The 21,106-nt window shown below is 48.5% G+C and overlaps 1 protein-coding gene across 3 annotated transcripts in view; it reads right to left on the bottom strand.

Moving 5' to 3' along the window:
* Positions 1–491: 491 nt before the first annotated feature.
* LOC137561607 (A-type potassium channel modulatory protein KCNIP1) overlaps positions 492–21,106 on the bottom strand; it is a 1,185,649-nt gene continuing 1,165,034 nt past the window's right edge. For 2 of the 3 annotated variants that reach the window (XM_068272920.1, XM_068272921.1), the window contains one exon: positions 493–1,170. In XM_068272920.1, coding sequence (XP_068129021.1) covers positions 1,123–1,170 — 48 coding nt within the window. In that variant the 3' untranslated portion in view covers positions 493–1,122. Of the gene's footprint in view, positions 1,171–21,106 lie in introns of all 3 variants that reach the window. The other variant, XM_068272924.1, reaches the window with a different exon arrangement.

Here is a 21,106-nt window from a genome sequence, read left to right on the forward strand (position 1 = left end):
ACCCAGCTGGTCAGCCGACACCCTTCTAACTGCTATTTAAACTCTGCCTCTCTGCTCGCGCGCGTGTAAGTCTGAATCTTGGTGGACTATCAGTCCCAGCCACACCAGTACTGTCATGCAATGTATCTAGTGCGGGGGCCGCCTCTGATGCGGATTCCGCCGCACTGCCTATGCGGCATGCAGCGTTTTTTCCGCGTTGTGACGCCATGCTGGACGCGGAAACAGCCGCCTCACCTTGAGAGACGGCGGCATTTCCGCGTTTCCTTACAGTTTACCTCCATGATAAAATTTTTGTATTATACAAAATATTTTATTAAGCACAGGCAACACATTTCACGGGTCTAAGCCTGCTTCCTGAGGCCAAAAGCAGTGCCAAATAGTAGAAACAATCCAGCATAGGGAGCCTTTCCCTATGCTGGATCTGTAGTCTAATATGCAAAAAAAAAAAAAAAACCACTGGCTGTGCATTGAAACAGACTCCCTTTTTGAAAATGATTTATCCCAATAAAGCTAAATCCTACAGACAGTGAATTTAAGCTTTTGCCTCTGACATGAAATGTAGTAAAGTGTTTACACAGCTACTTAGACATTATTTGTAGATTATCATTTTAGAACACTTGATTTGATAGTGTTCCTGTAAACGTGTGCACAGTGCTGCATATTGCTAGCTTTTTACTTACACTTACTTTACTTTCTTTTCACTTTTTTTTCTTGTAACCTTCCATGATTTCAAGCTCCCATTCCCAGAGTATAGTTAATTAATAGTCATGCAATCATGAAATAATAACGAAAGCATCAATGGCAATATTTTTTCTAGTAACAATGGACAGAAAAGTAAAAAAACAATACATGTGCTAAAGTACAACATGCGTCCAAAAGGATATTACTTTCTCAGTGAATGAATTACCATATTCTTTCCACAGTCTACCAAATGCATTTAATACATAACATAATTAAATATACAAATTGTTAGCTTATTATTATAAACAATGTGGTCTTAAAGTTTCTTAAAAGTCCAAAGAGGTGTCTTCCTTTCTTTTTTTCTTTCTTCTTTTTATGTGTTGATTTATCTATAATGTACTTCTGGCTGCTGACAATCAGCGCCATTTTTGTTCTTCCAAGTTACATAACATTTTCAAAGAGTTGCAAAGATCTCATGATATTGTCATCCTAAAGGAAAGTAAAATATAGATAGTGTAAATATTGAGCAATATACTGTACATGGAGTTCTTCAATACTATTTTTCTTTGAAGCGGACCTGAAATCAGAACTTCCTCTCTGCTCCAAAAGATAAAGATATGGAACAGCATAATAACCTTTAAACAAACAAAACATTACTTTGTTACAGCTGATAAAAATCCTAAAATAAATCTGCACTGTTTCTACTTCTTGATTTATGGAAGCAGATGTATTGTTAACATCCTGTGCTTCCAATTGAGCTTATCTGCCATCTCTGCCATGTAACACAGGGGAGTGATCAAATTACAACTTGTGATTAGACACAAATGAGGGAGAATCAAACAGGCTAAACTTTCTAAATACATACAGGGTGCCAGGGGCGTAACTAGGCCCCACCGGGCCCCCCTGCAAAATTTCAGAGCGCCCCCCCCCCCCCTCTCTCCCTGGGGCCCGCTCGGGGCCGTGGTGTGGGAGCTGGAGATGTGGCAGCATGAGGGGAAAGCCTTGGCCACAGTCGGCGGGGAGAGGGGAAGTTCCCCCCTCTCCCTCACCTCGGGGCTCTCCCCTCTGCGCTTCCCTCCAGCTAACGTTATACTGTGGGCAGCGGGCAGCGGCGGGCAGATACATACCTTCCTTGCGTTCCACCGCATAATCTTCGCTGTGGCGTCTGGCGTCACTTCCGGAAGTGACATCACTTCCGGAAGTGACGTCATAGGCCAGAGCGAAGATTATGCGGTGGAACGCAAGGAAGGTATGTATCTGCCCGTCGCTGCCCGCTGCCCACAGTATAACGTTAGCTGGAGGGAAGCGCAGAGGGGACAGCCCCGAGGTGAGGGAGAGGGGGGAACTTCCCCTCTCCCCGCCGACTGTGGCCAAGGCTTTCCCCTCATGTTGCCACCCCTCCAGCTCCCACACCACGGCCCCGAGCGGGCCCCCCCGCAGGCGCAGGTGCTGCAGGGCCTATCGGTATGCCAGTGCAGGGTGCATTCCTCTATATTTTCCTTCTGCCCTGTGTAAGATCCAGGTCCACTTTAACATAACATTGTAATAAGCAGTTGGAGATGTTCCCTCTAAATTGCCTAACTTTAAAGGATACCACAATCGAAGGGTTGTGGTAAAAATGATTGCAGCACTGTGTTGGTAGTAAGCAGCACATACTTCCGGTCCTTCCAGCCCCCTCCGTCTTGTGCCGTTCTCACTCTATACATGCCGGTGTTGGGCGACTTGCTTGAACTTCGCCCTGGACATACTGCGCCCTGTGCGCGCAGTATGTCCTTCCCCCTTCACTTCTGGCCGGTGCATAATGCGAGGCTCAGAAGCACGCTGTCCCCTCTGAGCTGCGTGTGCGCTCCATTACACCGAGCGTCACATGCTAATCGGTGTAGAGGGGACAGCGTGCTTCTGAGCCTCGCATTATGCGCTGGCCAGAAATGAAGGGGGAAGGACATATTGCGCGCACAGGGCGCAGTATGTCCGGGGCAAAGTTCAAGCAAGTCGCCCAACACCGGCATGTATAGAGTGAGAACGGCACAAGATGGAGGGGGGCTGGAGGGACAGGAGGTATGTGCTGCTTACTACCAACACAGTGCTGCAATCATTTTTACCACAACCCTTCGGTTGTGGTAATACTTTAAAGTAACTGTGCACATAAAAAATTGTTTTTGCTTTGTACCTCCCCTTAAGGAAGGTTTGGAAAACTGCATGCCATAAGGGGTGCCTGGAGGTTAGAGGGAGCGCAATTGGTTACCTACCGGGGGGGGGGGGGTAGCTTGCGTAGCCCCCGTTCTTGTGATGGTTGCCAATAAGGCCGGGAGCAAGCTTCAGACGCAGTCCTTCGAAATGTGGCCAGCTGTCTGAAGCTTGCCCCCGGCCTTATTGGCAATGCATGCCAGGAGCAGCTAGATTGTGAATTCCACTGAGGACAGTGAATGACATAACTATGTACTCTGAAATGTGCTGCAGAAGATGTCAGCGCTATAAAAAATACATAATATAATAATAATAATAATATGGTAGGACATTAGACTATGACTATGGCAGGATTAGATTGTGAGCTCCTCTGAAGACAGTCAGTAACCAGTGCTGCTCGGATACCACTTTTCACTATCTGGAACTAATTTGGATCCGGATACCCCTCTATCCGATCTGGGTCGGATATTTGGATCAAACATTTTCCAATCCGACCGCAATATCCGACAGATTCGTATATCCGGATGGGAAACCAGAAGTGGCCTTTATATTGCTTTAAAAATGTTTTTTTTAGAGTATATGAGGCATGTAGCATCATTATTTTGTAAAGGGAAACACTCATTGATGATGTGGGGACTTAAAATAACCCCCCACAAAAAAACAAAAAAAATGGCTGTCAATTAACATCAGGACTAGGTTCCAGGTAGCGGTCGTACTGCCGCAGTTGGGGCCTCCCCACAACTTGGACAGCACAGACATTTCCAAAAAAATAACACAGCTATTGTGTTCAGAGAATCGCTATGGCGCCTTGTGTTGGTACTGTAAGACCGTGCACCGAGGGGTAACCCCAGGATACAGCGAAGTCACGGAACAAGGAAGGCGACACAGACACCAGCTTAGTGCAACCAAAACTTTCTTTACTGGAAAGTATTAACAGGAACAGATACAAACACAACAATATTTGCAATACACAGAGTACCCTATACCCCAGAGTCCCCACTTCTGTCCAACAGGACACCTCTACCTGATGGCAGTTTACAGCAGAGCCTCCAAGTCATGCTGAACTGCAGAATCACTCTTAGCCATTAGCAGACACAGCAGAGTGAACAAGTCGTGCTGAACTGCAGGATCAACCCTAGTCGTTGGCAGTAACAGCAGAGATTCAAATCTTGTTGCACTGCAGTATCAACCCAGTGTCACCTGCTAAAAACAGTTCCTAACTATCTACCTAAAGCAGGCCTAAGTCTCAGTTTCTTCAGGTACCGTACCACAAAAAAACAGTTTAATGAAAACACAAGAACCAGGGTTCACTGACCTGTTCCTACTTGATATCAGCAGATGCCTCTCTTCAGGAAAGCCTCAGGCCTGCGACCGCACTTGCAGCCTTGATGGGTAGCTGGCGTAGAATCCTAAGCTCAGGGCAGCTAACTGGGAACAATCTCCACTCCAGCAAGCAGGATTCAAGGATAAAACAGTGATCAGCCTCTCTGCAGCTTGGGTGGATCCAGATTGTTCTTTTTTACAGACAGCTCTCCACAAAAACAACCATGTCTGTCTCTGTCTTTTCTTCCTGGTCTCTCTAGAGCTGCCAGGCCCAACCTCTCAGCTTGTTCATCCCTCAGCAGGATTGGGTTATAACTTTTAATACAGGCGGCATCTAGTGGCCAAAATGCAAACTGTCACTTCAGAACTTAATTCAGGCAAGATTATTGACAATCTCACAGTACCACGGTACAGGTAAAACATTAAAAAAGGAGAGGTTCTAGGAAGCGGTCGTACTGCCGCAGTTGGGGCCTCCCCACAACTCGGACAGCACAGACACCTCCCAAAAAATTACATAGCTATTGAGTTCAGAGAATTGCTATGGCACCTAGTGTTGGTACCACGGCACAGGTAAAACATTCAAAAAGGTGAGGTTCCAGGAAGCGGTCGTACTGCTGCAGTTGGGGCCTCCCCACAACTCGGACAGCACAGTCTTTTTTTCCTGGTCTCTCTAGAGCTGCCAGGCCCAACCTCTCAGCATGTTCATCCCTCAGCAGGATTATGTTATAACTTTTAATACAGGCGGCATCTAGTGGCCAAAATGCAAACTGTCACTTCAGAACTTAATTCAGGAAAGATTATTGACAATCTCACATGCCACCCCACTTGAAGTTGTCGTCCTCGGCAACCTTCCCCAAACAAACTCATCTCGTGCATAGCGCTGTGGAGGCACACCAACATTACGCCTCGCCGACTTTCGCAGCGTGGGGGGCTCAGAAACATCGGGTATGTCAGGCATATGTGGTAAGGGAGGAGCTTTTGACTGCTCGGCATTACACCTAGGTGGTAAACCCACCACAACCGGAGCCCCTGCAGACATCTGGGCAGGGATAACCCACCATTCCTCTTCCTCCTCATGTGAGGCATTTTCCCCCATACTCTCAACATGCGGAGGTGCCTCCTCCTCACACACTGGCTCCTCAAAATGACAATGCCTCAACATATTACGGTGCAAGTTTCATGAGGGTCCCCCTGTCCCTACCGGCTCTACCTCATAGACCGGAATAGCAGGGTCAACCTTTCCTTTCACTGTGTACGGAACTGCCTCCCACCGCCCATCCAACTTTCCAGACGGCCGTTTGGCTTTGACCATGACTCTGTCACCCGGGGCAAACCCATCCCTTAGTACTGGTTTTGGATTAGGGTGTATCACTCGTCCCAGGCACTCCCCCACAACCTTGTGCACCACTGTAAGGCGGTGGCGGTGCTCCTGCACCCATGCAGTGGTACTTCTTGGTTGTGGTTCCATTGGATTGGGCATGTGGAGGTTTTCAATCTCCCGTCCGGCTCTCCCAAACATGAGCATGTGTGGGGAGTACCCGGCAGTACTATGTACCCTATTGCTATAGGCCCACATCAACTCAAGCAGGTACTCGGGCCACCGAGCCTTTTGACTATCCTCTAGAGTCCGCAACATCTGGAGCAAAGTGCGGTTGAAACGTTCGCAAGCCCCGTTTCCTTGGGGGTGATACGGTGTGTACAACTCATTCATGAGAGTACCCTGGAAACATGCCCCCTGGTCCGAATGTATTCTCTGTGGACACCCAAACACCTGTATAAAGTGTTTGCAGACCGCTTCAGCAGCCGACTCTGCTCTCTGGTCCCTGGTGGGTACAGCTACTGCATACTTTGTGAAATGGTCTGTCATGACTAGACAGTATGAGTGTCCCGAAGTAGAGTACCCAATTTGCACATAGTCTATCATAAGAAGCTCTAGTGGTGCTGAGGTGTAGAGGGCCTGTACAGGAGCCCGCTGTTCAGTGCTGTTACTCAGCCCGCAAAGTCGACACCTAAGACATGCAGTGGCCACCATGTCACCCAGATCTGCACAATATACCAGACGTTGGAGCCACTTGAATGTCTTTTTCATGAGCTTCCCTGGCGGCCTCTGACCCCAATGACATGGGGATGACAATCTGTTGTCGGTGCTGCAGTTCTGACTGTAAGTCACAAGAGGCCCCGAGTAACTGTCAGCTTGTCCCATTGCCTCAGCAACTTTTGACCCTCTGGGGTCAGGCCAGCCCGCTCTTCTGGCCGAGGCCATATCTTGTTCCAAACTCACTCTTTTACTTTTCACAAATCTGGGCAGGCATTCTGGACTCTCTCCCAATCAGCCAGCGTTTTTCCCAGCACCAGAGTCATCCCAGATGCCACCCCACTTGTATGTGCCACATCCTGGAACATAGGTAGGCGACCTAGGTCAGGAGTTTCAATGTCTTCTAACTCCTTATCGATTCTCTGAGCTGACTGTCCTACAGGGACCCAGGAGAGTGCATCGGCATTGCCATTCTCCCTACCGGACCGGAACTTGATGCGATAATTGTACTTGGAAAGGCAGGCCATCCATCTCTGCTCGAGTGCACCGAGCTTGGCATTCTCCAGATGTGCCAACGGATTATTATCCGTCATCACAGTTACTTCTGCACCTGTCAGGTACTCGGCAAACCTTTCAGTCATGGCCCACACCAGCGCCAGTAGTTCCAGTTTAAAGGAGCTGTAGTTATCAGGGTTGCGCTCTGAGTCTCTCAGGGACCGGCTACCATAGGCGATTACTCTTTCCCATCCATCCTGGACTTGGGATAACACAGCCCCCAGACCATGAAGGCTTTTGTCAGTGTATAGCAGGAATGGGGTGTCGAACCGTGCATAAGCCAAGATCGGGGCACTGATCACCGACTCCTTCACCGCTTCAAAAGCCCGAGGTCCCCAGTTAATGGGACGCTTCTTTGGGCCCCCAGCTGTGCCCCTTAGTAACTCGTTTAATGGGCCCACCAGATGGGCAAACTTGGGTATAAACCTCCGGTAGTAGCCGGCCAGTCCCAATAACGCCCACACCTCTCGCAGTGTACTGGGTTGGGGCCACTTCTGGACAGCCTCTACCTTGTTGGGGGCTTCACTCCCTCCGAGGTGACTACATGTCCTAAGTACTCTATCTGCTGTAGGAACAGTTGGCATTTCTTGGGCTTGATCTTGAGCCCATGCTCTTGTAGTCGTCCGAGGACTTGTCGTAGCTTCTGGAGGTGATCTTCAAAGGAGGCCCCAAACACTACTATGTCATCCAGGTATATCAATACTGACTCAAAATTGAGATCTTCCAGACAGTGCTCCATCAATCGCTGGAATGTTCCCGGAGCATTTCTAGAGACCGAATGGCATCCGATTAAACTCATAGAGCCCCATAGGTAGAATGAAGGCTGTCTTGGCTTTATCTTTCTTGGCCACCGGCACCTGCCAATACCCACTAGCCAGGTCAAGAGTCAAGAAGAAGTTTGCTTGACTTAGGGCTGACAATGACTCCTCAATCCACAGAAGGAGGTAGGCATCCCGGACGGTCTGAGCATTCAGCTTCCGGTAATCCACGCAGAACCGGAGACTCCCATCTTTCTTCCGCACTAAAACTACTGGAGCAGCCCAAGAGCTCTGACTCTCCTGGATCACCCGGTTTTCCAACATGCTGGCCACCGTATTTTTCACCTCCTGGTACATCTCAGGTGGGATTTGCCGGTAACATTTCCTGTTCAGTGCAGCATCGCCAGTCGGGATTTCGTGTTCGATGGCAACAGCACACCCAAAGTCTTCATCATGTCTCGAGAAGGCTTCTTGAAACTCCCAAAGGGTTTCTTCCAACAGTTTTTGTTCCCCCGGAGTCAGGGTCCGGCAATCCACTCCCATCCAGCCATGATCATTCGACGGTTCCATTCTGCTGTTGGGGTTTCCTTTTGATGAGTCTCCACAGCATAGGACCAGGCTGATCTCCTATCAGGCTGTAGTGTGAAACCCCTCCGTCGAACAATACCACCCTCAAACACATAGACTGCGGCCAGCAAGGTGTTTCTGGGGACGGTCAATTCACAGTCCACCACATTGCGGCAGCGTACGGGTACACATCCATCCTTCACAATGGCCAGGGCCCGGGCCACCAGCGGATGAGTCGATGGTTCTCCCTGATAAGTGGGCTCAATCAGGACCTCCAGTCCATTCAACCTTCGTCCAGCCCCCACCGGCAGCATTAGCACTCGTTCTTGTCGAGGTGGGATCTTCACCGGGGGAACTCCGTGGCACCCTGACCTTTCCAATGGGCCGACCAAATAGGTTACTCTTTTGCAGGCTACAGCTTCTCACCATCTGTTGTAAAAGCTTCTGAGTAGGCTGGTGCGTGGTGGCCCGTTGCCAGTACTTTGGCCCTTCCTTGGCATAGAGCTGGTGGTCTAAGTCTCTCAATACATTCATACTCAGGGTCACATCCATTCCTTTCCGTGACGAATGGTCAACCAGCACGACCTCCTTCTTGCCAATGTCTTGTCCAAACAGTCTGACCTGCATCCAGACTATTCCTCGGACATCCATCTCCCTGTTATTGGCATCAGCCCCCTGTTCTTCCCTTCTCCCTCTTGAGACGCTCTCTGGCCACATCGCTTTAGGCAGCTGCATACCTTCCTAACATCACGCCACCTCGTTATTTACTGAGGCCCAGATGTCTATTTATATAGAGGACAGGGCACCACACCTAATCTATGCCCTTGCCTATCCCCATTATTACTATCTATCTCTCCCATTTCTTTGTCTTATTTTTTGTCTGTTCTACTACATCACCTCTAAACCAGGCATATATATATATATATACTCATGTAAGAAGTCTATAAGAACTATTTATTTATGTGTTTTTTATACTGTGTAAGTGATTCTTTGCATTTTTATATGATGATTCTTTTTGGTTTCTAAATGTATTGTATGGGTCTACTAAAGATCTGATATAGTGTTCTTTGCTTTTATACCAACCAATAGTATATCACATAGGTATGTGAAAAACATAGACAGATTTGCACATAAGTACCGTATGTATTTTGTCCAATGTTGTTTGTTTTTAATCTAAATGGTGCTGAGTGGTCTGAGCGCTACTTCTTGTTTTATTTCAAGGCACTCACTTGACCTGAGGAAGCGGCTTCACGCCGAGAAACGCGTTGTCACAGTGCTGTTCGCATTTAATAAATGAAAACATATTCAATCTTATTATGAGTCAAATTCTCAAATTTCTCTAATCATTGAGAGCATGTGTCTTTCGGTACATGCTCTAATATAATTTATACACATTTTCCTATTGGACGCCTCCTTTCCTCTTAATTCACATACGATACCCTACTTAGTAGGGTCTTCGTTCTCGCTTTTATAGCGAGCCGAATATTTTTTCATTTGGAGTTGCGACCGATACCTAGCAAGAAAAGGCCGAGTGGGGACGGTACTTCCCCATCTGCGCTAACGAGTGGTTGCCTCCTTGGAGCAACCCAGATTTGTGAGTGTATTTTCACCAGATTTACTTCACCTTATACCCAGCAAGACGATATTACACTAGATCGGGCTCCCGGGGGTCGGGTGCATTTTTGTTTGTGTTTCTCCAACCCTAGTCGTTGGTGGTAACAGCAGAGCCTCAAGTCTTGCTGCACTGCAGTATCAACCCAGTGTCATCTGCTAAAAGCAGTTCCTAACTATCAACCTAAAGCAGGCCTAAGTCTCAGTTTCTTCAGGTACCGTACCACAAAAACAATAGTTTAATGAAAACACAAGAACCCGGGTTCACTGACCTGTTCCTTGTAATGATTGGTGTAGCAACACAGACGTCTGATTATGTGTTATCTGCAGTATCACCGATAATACAGACGCTATACCTGATTATGTGGTGATCTGCAGAATCACCAATAATGCAAGTATTGTACAAGATACAGAGGTGCCAAAAGAATAAAAGGTAATTAAATGAACTTAACACGTTGCATTGTTTTTTGGAGTTCCGAATAAATTGTTGACTGTCTGAATTGCAGTCCTTGCCTGTGTCTGTTTGGAGGGGGTAAGACCACCGCTGCCTCCTCTGTTTAACCAGTTGGTTTTTTAAGTTCATTTAATTACCTTTTATTCTTTTGGCGCCTCTGTATCTTGTACACTACATTGAGTCCACCCTGGGTGGAGGGTTGTTACCCTATTTTCCTGTCTACAGAGAGCGACTTTTTATTCCTGAGTGGGGTCAGGATTGTTCTCCCCACCTGCCTATACAGTGGTTGCCTATTGGTAACCCTGGTTTGTAAGTATCATTTTAACTTCTCATTTATTTTGTTGTCCCCAAGACGAATTACACTATTGGGGCTCTTGGTGTCCCTCTGCTTTAATAATGCAAGTATAGCTAGCAGAATAGCAAGGGGTATAGTGCTTGGTGCAACAGTAACTGAACAGTTTGACTAGACCTCACCAGAGGAGCTGGTGGGTACTATTGGTGAGCACCTCACCAGTGACAAGGGCTCACTGGTGAGTACAATTAGCGAACACCTCACCACAGGAGCTGGTGGGTACTATCAGTGAACACCTCACCAGAGGAACTGGTGGGTACTATTAGTGAGCACCTCACCAGTGACAAGGGCTCACTGGTGAGTAGAATGGTCAGACAGGCTAGGATCGGTAACAGATAGGCAGGAACAGTACAGAGTCGACAGGCAAGAGAGTAGTGATAATTCAGGCAGAGTTCAGCAACAGAGTCAGATGGGCAGAGGTACAGAATTGAGTAGCAAGAGCAAGGTCAGAGATTAGCGTTATTCAAAGGAAAACAGAATGGTGTGGCACTTCTCCTTTAAGAGGTGTACTGCTTCCAGTTTCTGAGCGAGTTTGGTGTGGCCGAAGTGGTCAATCTGTTGCTGACAGGCTGTATGCTGCATGTGATGCTTACATAAGACGTGTGCTCCGCTCTAACAGTTGAAGGAAGGAACTTGAACATTGCATAAAAAGAAACAGGATGCGTGCATCTTCCGTCTATAGCATATACATTTATTGCCAGTGTTCAACATTCAAGTGAATTCTGTGCATAGCATCATTCCATCGTTGCATAAACAACTTGTAAATATTAAAGATGTGGTATCTTACAGTTCCTGGTACTAGCCTGTCAGCATGGGAGGTGGGAGTGCGGGACAGATGTGGGCCTGGCGACGGCCATTTCGCGTCCTCCTGGACGCTTGGTCACGCCGTGTTCCACTAGTGGAACACGTGGAACACGGCGTGACCAAGCGTCCAGGAGGACGCGAAATGGCCGTCGCCAGGCCCACATCTGTCCCGCACTCCCACCTCCCATGCTGACAGGCTAGTACCAGGAACTGTAAGGTACCACATCTTTAATATTTACAAGTTGTTTATGCAACGATGGAATGATGCTATGCACAGAATTCACTTGAATGTTGAACACTGGCAATAAATGTATATGCTATAGACGGAAGATGCACGCATCCTGTTTCTTTTTATGCAAAGGTCAGAGATTAGCCAGAGTCATACACAGAATATCAAAATATACAACAATACAATAATCCTAGTCTTGTGTGAAATCCCTGGTTTCCTACAAGATCAAAGCACACCGGATACTGTCTAAGGTCTGAGCGCTAACACATAAGCATTCGCAACAGCAGACCATTTGCGAGTGAAAACCGAAGGCTTTTGAAGCAGAGGAGACCCCACGGCCGCGCCCACTCCAATCAGCCAATCCAGTGCGCCGTGAGTCACCTCTGACGTCAGCCAACCGGTTGGTCAGCTGACGCGCCTCCTCCCCGCATAAAGGTCCTGTCTACGCGCGCACGATACAGCAACCCTCTGGGCAAAAGACAATCCCGTCCTCGGCGTACTAGATGCCAGAGGAATGGGCAAACTCCCTGAGCAGGAAAGCGAGGCGGCTGCGGAGACACCCCGCGTGCCCGCAGCCGTTGCTTCAGAGAATGTTACATTCCTACTTGGTATCAGCAGATGCCTCTCTTCAGGACAGCTTCAGGCCTGCAACCACACTTGCAGCCTTGATGGGGAGCTGGCGTAGAATCCTAAGCTCAGGGCAGCTAACTGGGAACAATCTCCACTCCAGCAAGCAGGATTCAAGGAGAAAACAGTGATCAGCCTCTCTGCAGCTTGGATGGATCCAGATTGTCCTTTTCACAGACAGCTCTCCACAAAAACAACCATGTCTGTCTCTGTCTTTTCTTCCTGGTCTCTCTAGAGCGCGTACGTTAAAAAGGGGCGCTGGGAAAAAAGGGCGCCGGGTTTTTAACGATAAGCATGGATAACGTTTAAAAATGTATTGTACTGTATTTCGTTTAAAAGTAATGTTTTTTAACGTTATAAATCATTAAATAATGTGCATTAAATCGGCAATTGTAAAAACGTTAATCTTTCGTTTAAATAGTGAAACGTATAATAACGTTTAAAAAAAATTACTAAGTAACCCTCCCTGTACCTACCCCTAACCCCTAGACACCCCTGTTGATGCCTAAACCTAAGACCCCCCCTGTTGGTGCCTAAGTAACCCTCCCTGTACCTACCCCTAACCCCTAGACCCCCCTGTTAGTGCCTAAACCTAAGACCCCCCTGTTGGTGCCTAAACCTAAGACCCCCCTGTTAGTGCCTAAACCTAAGACCCCCCTGTTGGTGCCTAAACCTAAGACCCCCCTGTTGGTGCCTAAACCTAAGACCCCCCTGTTGGTTTTTTCGTTTAAAAATAATGTAAAAAAAAAAAAAATAAAGTACTGTTTTTCGTTTAAAAATAATGTTTGGAAAAAATATTGTACTGTTTTTCATTTAAAAATAATATTTAAAAATGTATAAATCATTAAATAATATGTAATCATGAGAAACAGTAATAAAACATTAAGTCTCCGGGCGCCGCTTTTAAAACGTTAGTTTTCTCCGGCGCCCTTTTTTCCTATCGGGCGCCCATTAAACGATATTTATTATAGGAGTGAATGGCGGCGCCCGATTTGTCCACTAGCCTCAGGCGCCCGAATTTACTGTTTCCCTCTAGAGCTGCCAGGCCCAACCTCTCAGCTTGTTCATCCCTCAGCAGGATTGGGTTATAACTTTTAATACAGGCGGCATCTAGTGGCCAAAATGCAAACTGTCACTTCAGAACTTAATTCAGGCAAGATTATTGACAATCTCACAGTACCACGGCACAGGTAAAACATTAAAAAAGGAGAGGTTCTAGGAAGCGGTCGTACTGCCGCAGTTGGGGCCTCCCCACAACTCGGACAGCACAGACACCTCCCTAAAAATTACATAGCTATTGAGTTCAGAGAATTGCTATGGCACCTAGTGTTGGTACCATGGCACAGGCAGGGCCGGGCCGAGGCATAGGCTGGAGAGGCTCCAGCCTCAGGGCGCAGTGTAGGAGGGGGCGCAAAATTCATTCAGCTGTCATTCCTAATTGTGTTTGAAGCAGAAATAAATAAGAAAAGGGGATACATGGCAGTGACTGCAAGCCAGATAACTAGATATTAAGGTGTTGGGGAGGTTGTGGGCCCTGTGGCGCCTCTTAGTCTAATAGCAATCAGTGTGTGACGGCTGGGGTGGGAGGGATGGAGGGGCGCACTTTGGTGTCTCAGCCTTGGGTGCCACAGGACCTTTTCCCGGCTCTGGGCACAGGTAAAACATTCAAAAAGGTGAGGTTCCAGGAAGCGGTCGTACTGCTGCAGTTGGGGCCTCCCCACAACTCGGACAGCACAGACACCTCCAAAAAAATTACACAGCTATTGTGTTCAGAGAATTGCTATGGCACCTAGTGTTGGTACCATGGTACAGGTAAAACATTAAAAAAGGAGAGGTTCCAGGAAGCGGTCGTACAGCTGCAGTTGGGGCCTCCCCACAACTCAGACAGCACAGACACCTCCAAAAAAATTACACAGCTATTGTGTTTACATAGTTCACCATGGCAAATTTGCACCTGGTTTAATGAAGATGGGGTCAGGAGGTTGTGGTGGTAAAGGGTGGTGAAGCAGGCACAGTGATTCCCACTCAGCCACTTCATTTCCCCCTCTTGCCAATAACAGGGGCTAGGAACTCACCAACTGCCCAAGCCTGGTTAATTTTTAAAAAAGTCAATCTGTTCACAGACTGGGTGGACAGACAAGAGCGCTTCTCAGTGACAACGCCACCAGCCGCACTGAAGCACCTTTCTGACAGCACGCTGAAAGGCGGGCAGGACAGCACTTCCAGGGCGTACTGCGCCAGCTCGCTCCAGATATCCAGGTGCTTGACCCAGTACTCCAAGGGGTCCACAGGGGTGTCGGTGTCAAGCCTGCTGTAGGACCCCATGTAGTCGGCAACCACCATCGGGGTCAGGTGCTGGTTCTGGCTGGATGCTGCTGCAGGCACCTCCTCTGCAGGCAGCGGTACTGGCGTGGCATAGAGCGCCTTTGTTAGAGACAGCAGGTTTGTTGGGCGCCTGCTGCTGCTGGATGCAGACACCTGTTGCTGTGATGGCTGGACTGTGACAGCAGGGGGGGTGGGAGTCAGGGAGAAGGCTTCCTCCAAGCACCGAACCAGAATCCGCTGCAAGTCCCTCATTCGGCGCACAGGGTCTCCTTCTACAGACAGGAACTGAGCCAGCTTCCCCTTCAGCCGTGGGTCCAGCATCAGGGTGAACCAGATGTCCTCTCGAGCACGTATCTGCTTCATCCTTGGGTCTTTGTGCAGGCACTGCAGCATGTGCGCTGCCATGGGGAAGAGCCATCTCTGCTGACCCATCATCTTCTGCCCTGCTGACAGTGCTGTCCTCCTCCTCTGATTCCTGAGCCTCATCCTGCTCTTTCCACCCCCGCACCACTGCAGCTGCACTCCGTTGTGCCCCTTCCTCTTCAAGGTCAGGGACCTCCAACTCCTCCAATTCCTCCTCCTGCTGCACAGAGGTGGACTGCGAAGGTTGCTGCTGCTGTTGCTCCTGCTGGATCAAGGCTTCCTCTCCCACTCCAGCAGAGCATTGAGAGCTTTTTCCAGCATGCACACCATGGTCATTCACTCAGACAGCGACGTATGGTCCTGGCTGACCATGTTGGTGGCCTCCAGGGAGGGTGCCAGCACCAAGCACACCAGCTGCATTTTTCCCCAATCAGCACTGAGGATGATGTCCGGGAGGTGGGTGGTGCCGGTCTCGGACATGTTGGCCTCCATGGTGGCTTTGGCCAGGTAGAGATGACAACCCGCCTCTGTTCAACCAGACGTTCACACATTGCCAGGGTGGAATTCCAGCGTGTTGGAACGTCTATGATGAGCCAGTGCCGTGGGAGGTTCAGCTCCAGCTGCACGGCTTCCAAGGACGCTGTGGCACCACCCGAGCGGCGAAAATGACCCACGGTTTTCCTTGCCGCTCCCAAAAGAGTGTCCATCCCCTGGTAGGTGCACAGGAATTTCTGCACTACCAGGTTCAGGAAGTGGGCCAGACAGGGGATGTGGGTGAGGTTTCCCCGGTGGATGGCGGCAACCAGGTTTGCCCCATTGTCGGCCACTACCTCTCCGACTCTGAGGCCTCTGGGGGTCAGCCAACTCCTCTCCTGCTCTCGTAGTTTGGCCGGGACGTGGTCTGCCATAAGCTTGTTCTTCCCCAGGGTGTCCATCTGCAGCAGCGCTTGGTAGTGGTGAGCCTTCACGCTGCTGCTGAAGTGGGGGTGTTTGGCGGCGGATTTGCTGGAGGATGGAACCGGATCAGAGCTGGAACCTGCTGCACTTCCCCTGACCCTGCTGCGTGGTGGCACCACCCACTGGGGTGATGCTGCTGCTGTCCCCTCCTCACCCCCTTCCACCAAACTGACCCAGTGCGCGGTGAAAGAGAGGTACCGGCCTGTCCCAAACCGGCTTTACCATGAGTCCATGGTCACATGGATGTGCGCACCCACCACATGACCCAGCCCACGCTCCATTCACAAAGCGGTGCAGTGCTGGGATGGCCGTGCGTGCAAAGTAGTTCCGGCTGGGGATTGGCGAATCCGGCGCTGCGCACTGCAGGAACACACGCATCTGGCTCCCCTCCTGCACAAAGGAGTACGGGAGGAGCTGGGAGGACATGGCCCATGTAAGAAAGCCGTTCAGCTGGCGTATGCGACGGCTGCCGGGAGGCTTAGCCCTGACCACAAAAGAGTCACTCAGCAGAGTCTGGTGGTGGTGGCGTTTTGTGCTTGCATGGGAAGCTGAGGAGGGAGCAGAGGAGACCACTGAGGAGGACTGGCTGCCTGAACAGGCCTCAGTGTGAGCAAGAGTGGCAAAGGGGGTTATGGTGCTCTGACCTCTGCAAGGGCCAGCGCCAGCTTCCTTCAGCCTCTTGAATTCCAAATGCTCAGTTTGGTGTTTATTGGCCAGATGTTTGATGAAGCTGGAGGTGCCATAAGTGGAGGGGTTAGACTCTCTGCTCAGCTTCACATGGCATACATTGCAAGTTACAAACTTGCTATCAAGTGAGGGCAGATGGAAAAACTGCCATATTGGGGATTGCAGTTTGCCCTTACGTCGCTCAGAATGGGATGCTGATTTTCTCCCAGTGGTGGTTGGGGCCTGGGGTTGAGTGGTGCGGCCGGTGGTAGTAGTGCCACTGGCAGATGGAGCAGCAGGCTGTGGGTCACGCATTCCATGCCCACTGCTGCTCCTGCCAATCCCTGCAATGCTGATCCTGCGTGCCAGAACCACTGAATCCTCCTCCTCAGAGTCAGAGCTGACAGCCCCCTCCAGTCGCTGGTAGTCCGGTTCCTTCACCTCATCATCAAGATCAAACTCCCCCTCCTCAAACAACTGCTGGGATGATGAGCCCACCTTAAACTCCTCTTCTGCTGACCCATCATGGATGGACTCCCCCCAATAACCACCGTCACCATCTCAGACTCTTCCCCAAAGACGTCCACAATGTGTTTTGTAGGGCAGATGGTGGCCTCACTGTCCTGCTCATCGTCATCCACCATCAGCTGCATCACAGGCGCGGCGTCTTTCTCCTCCAATTTGCGCCGTTCACCCTGCTTGAAAATGGCCGCAACACGCTGCTGCGTCTCTGCAACGTGACTCCCCCTAACAGCTGGACGGCCAGTGGGTAGCGGCGGAATGGAGACTGATGCGGCAGAACTGCTGACGGAGGCCGCAATGTTGCTCCCTCTCCTCTTGGCCTTGCTACTCCTCCCCCGGCTGCCAGTGCCAGACATAGTACAAGACTGTTGATGACGTCACAGATGATGATGATACTTGTACTTTATTAGCAGGCTTGGACTGTGAATCAGCATGGAGTGACAGACAGCAGAGTACAACAGGACGCACTGACACTGCTCAGTCAGCAGCACAGCAATAATCTGTAGTAGCTAACACAGTACTACTCTCACTCTCTAACAACTAATAGCACTGCACTAACTACACAATATAACACAGTAATCCTACCTACCTATACTGTGTAACTACTAAGGCTAATAGCAGGCCAGCCAGCAGCAAGAGGCTTGAACTGTGTGCACACACAGCAGCAGCACACAGACAAAGACACAGGACCTAACTAGCAGGCAGCTGCTGCAGCTGAAAGACTGACTGACAGACTGACACTAACAAACTATACACAGACTAGATAACTACAACACAGTATAACAATAGTGTAGTGAAGGTGTTTAAAGGGACTCCGAGCAGTGCAGAAACTATGGAAAGATGCATATCATTTTAAAGCTCTCTTTCTCCTCTTTCCAATGATATATAAAGCGCTTTTAGTTTTCGCTATTTTCGCGATTGAAATTGCTGCGGCCGCGATTTCAATCGCGAAAATAAAGAAAACTAAAAGGCGTAGAGCGACGATTTATGTGTCACCAGAAAGAGGAGAAAGAGAGCTTTAAAATGATATCAATCAAGCCATAGTTATATTGTATTACACAGGCCGACACTTTTCCCAGTGTCAGCAGCTCCATTCAGCAGAAAAAGTCGGCCTGTGTAATACAATGTAACTATGGAAAGATGGATATCATTTTAAAGCTCTCTTTCTCCTCTTTCTGGCGACACCGAAATCGTTGCCCTACGCCTTTTAGTTTTCTTTATTTTCGCGATTGAAATTGCAGCCGCGGCAATTTCAATCGCGAAAATAGTGAAAACTAAAAGGCGTAGGGCGGTGGTTTATATATCATTGGAAAGAGGAGAAAGAGAGCTTTAAAATGATATGCATATTTCCATAGTTTCTGCACTGCTCGGAGTCCCTTTAAGTGTAAAAACGCTGGGTTTAGCAAGGACGAGATTCTCATCATGGCCCCCTCCTTATATACAGGAGGAGCAAGAAGTTTTGAATCAGGATGATACCATTTATTGGCTAACTTAGAGATGGATAAACAGTGAGCTTTCGACTTCTAAAAAGCCTTTCTTCGGACTGGTTCCTGATCAAAACTGAAAAACACAGCTTATATACACTGACATACAGAGGAGAAACATTCTTTAGCAAACATAAATGTAATTAGATGCCTTAACTGTTAGGCCCGGTTCACATTAGCAGTCGCCGTCCGGTATCGCCGTGCCGGAGCCGGACCGCATGCAGAACGGACGGAACGGACGCACGGCATAGCAATGAAAGCCTATGCGTCCGTTCACATGCGTCCGTTTCGTCCGGACCGGATCCGAACCGGATCCGGACTCCGGCATAAGACCCAACATGCGCTATTTTTTGGCTCCTCCGGCAGCCGTATCCGAAGCGGAGCCGGACTGCACCATCCGGCCAATACAAACCAATGAGAACCGGAGAGCGCACAACACACTGGCTAAAAATCCGGATGTTCTACCCCACTTCCTATGTGTATTGGAGCGGCGATTTTGGATGGGGACACATGGGCAAGCATTTTGGAGTGGAGCAGCAGTGACTTTAAACGTGCTGGAGATGTTGGCAGTATGTCGGAGGTGGAGGTGAGTGCTAAACAGCGGAGGGCCTGATTCCACAGGTCCACCTTCTGCTGACCTCCCAGACCCCAACATTTTTATTCGGTTTCTACTATCTTTTGCCAAACGGATCCGGATCGCATCCTGATGAACACCTGATGCAACCTGACCGGATCCGGATCGGATCCGGATCAGAACCGTACGGTTCCGATCCGGTCAGGTCATCCGGTCCGTTTGGCAGGGAACCGCAAGTGTGAACCGGCCCTTACTGAGGAGGCTTTCCCAGGCATCCTATCTAAACTGATAAGATCAATAGAATCCTCAACATGACATAAAGCAGACTCTGTTGATAGGGAGACATCGTAAATTCCGAATTCAAATGGTGACTGGCCTGGTTACATGCACCATTAATTCTAAGCTTAAGAGAATTGTGGCATTTAAAGCCAGCACCTGAAAGCAAATAAAATGAATAATGACAGTGAATTCCATCTTACACAGCATATGGCACAAAAATGAATGAAAAGATAGATAAATTAAAATTAAAGGAATTGTGGCATTTAAAACCCATCGTACCAGCACAAGAAGTTAGAGTCCTTGTTTAAACCATCTTCTACAGTTTTGAACCAATGTATAAACTTAGTTTCTTGTGTTAGTCTCATGTTTCCCGATTTGAAGCCACCCATTAATACAGTGACGCGAAAATCGCTTAAACTGTGTCCAGGTAAACAAAAGTGTGTTGGTATTGGGAGATCAGTATATTTTGTAATATCCTTTTTCCTGCTGTTAATAGTGGATCTGTGGTGTGTCATGCGATCACGCAGTGGTTGACTTGTTTCTCCCACATAAATTCCTTTGGGGCATTTTGCACACATGATTATGTATACCACATTAGATGAGTCGCAGGAAAAGGTGCCTTGTACTTTGTATTCCTGTTGTGTACCTGGTATTAGTATCCTGTCAGTGGAATGGATGTGTTTACAGGTCCCACACGTTTTCTCTCGGCAGGGGAATGTTCCATTCTGTTCTTGCCTATTTAAGGCACTCCTCACTATCATCTGCTTAAGATTGGGTGGCTGTCGGAACGCTAGGAGGGGAGGTTCAGGGAATATCTTTCTCAGTCTCTGATCCTTATGTAGAACAGGATGAAGTTCTTTTGCAATCTTTCTTAAGATTTCCAGGCGTGGGTTGTAGGTTACTACCAGTGGGACACGGCTCTCTTCCTGGCAGTAGAGGCTTGTACTCCAGGAGCTGAGTCCTAGGGATGTTGTTAGCTTTCTTGATTTGGGTCTCAGCCATTTGAGGATTGTATCCCTGTTTTATGAAATTCTTCTTCAGGTAATCCAGGTGTTTGTCTTTGTCATCCTTGTCAGAACAGATCCGATTGCATCTTATTGCCTGGCTGTAAATTATAGAACTCTTTATATGTTTGGGGTGGAAACTGTCATACCTGAGGTATGTGGGACGATCCGTCGGTTTGCGGTACATGGACGTTTGTAAGCTGTTCTCTCTGTTGTATATGGTGGTGTCAAAAAAGTTAATCTCCCTGTGAGAGTAGCTCAATTTCAGTTTGATTATGGGATGGAAGGCATTGAAGTTCCTGTGAAATTGGATAAGATCCTCCTCACTTGCAGACCAGATGATCAAGATGTCGTCGATAAAACGGAAGTAGGCCATGGGTTTTATATGACAAGTATTCAGGTATTCTTCTTCAATCTTTGCCATGAAGAGATTTGCGTACTGCGGTGCAAACCGTGAGCCCATTGCCACTCCCTTTTGCTGTAAATAGAGGTCCTCCCCAAAAGTGAAATAATTGTGGGTGAGAACGAATCTCATTAGTCCAGCAATTGAGTTTATAGGTGTGCCCAAACCTTGAAGATATTTGCGACAGGCCGCAATACCATCATTGTGAAGAATGTTGGTGTACAGAGACTCTACATCCATAGTGACAAGAATGGTGCCTCCAGGCACTGGGCCAAGGGCCTAACATAATAATAATATGTAGGACATTAGACTATGACTATAGCAGGATTAGATTGTGAGCTCCTCT

This window comes from Hyperolius riggenbachi, chromosome 3 (assembly GCF_040937935.1).
Source record: "Hyperolius riggenbachi isolate aHypRig1 chromosome 3, aHypRig1.pri, whole genome shotgun sequence".
Taxonomy (NCBI): domain Eukaryota; kingdom Metazoa; phylum Chordata; class Amphibia; order Anura; family Hyperoliidae; genus Hyperolius; species Hyperolius riggenbachi.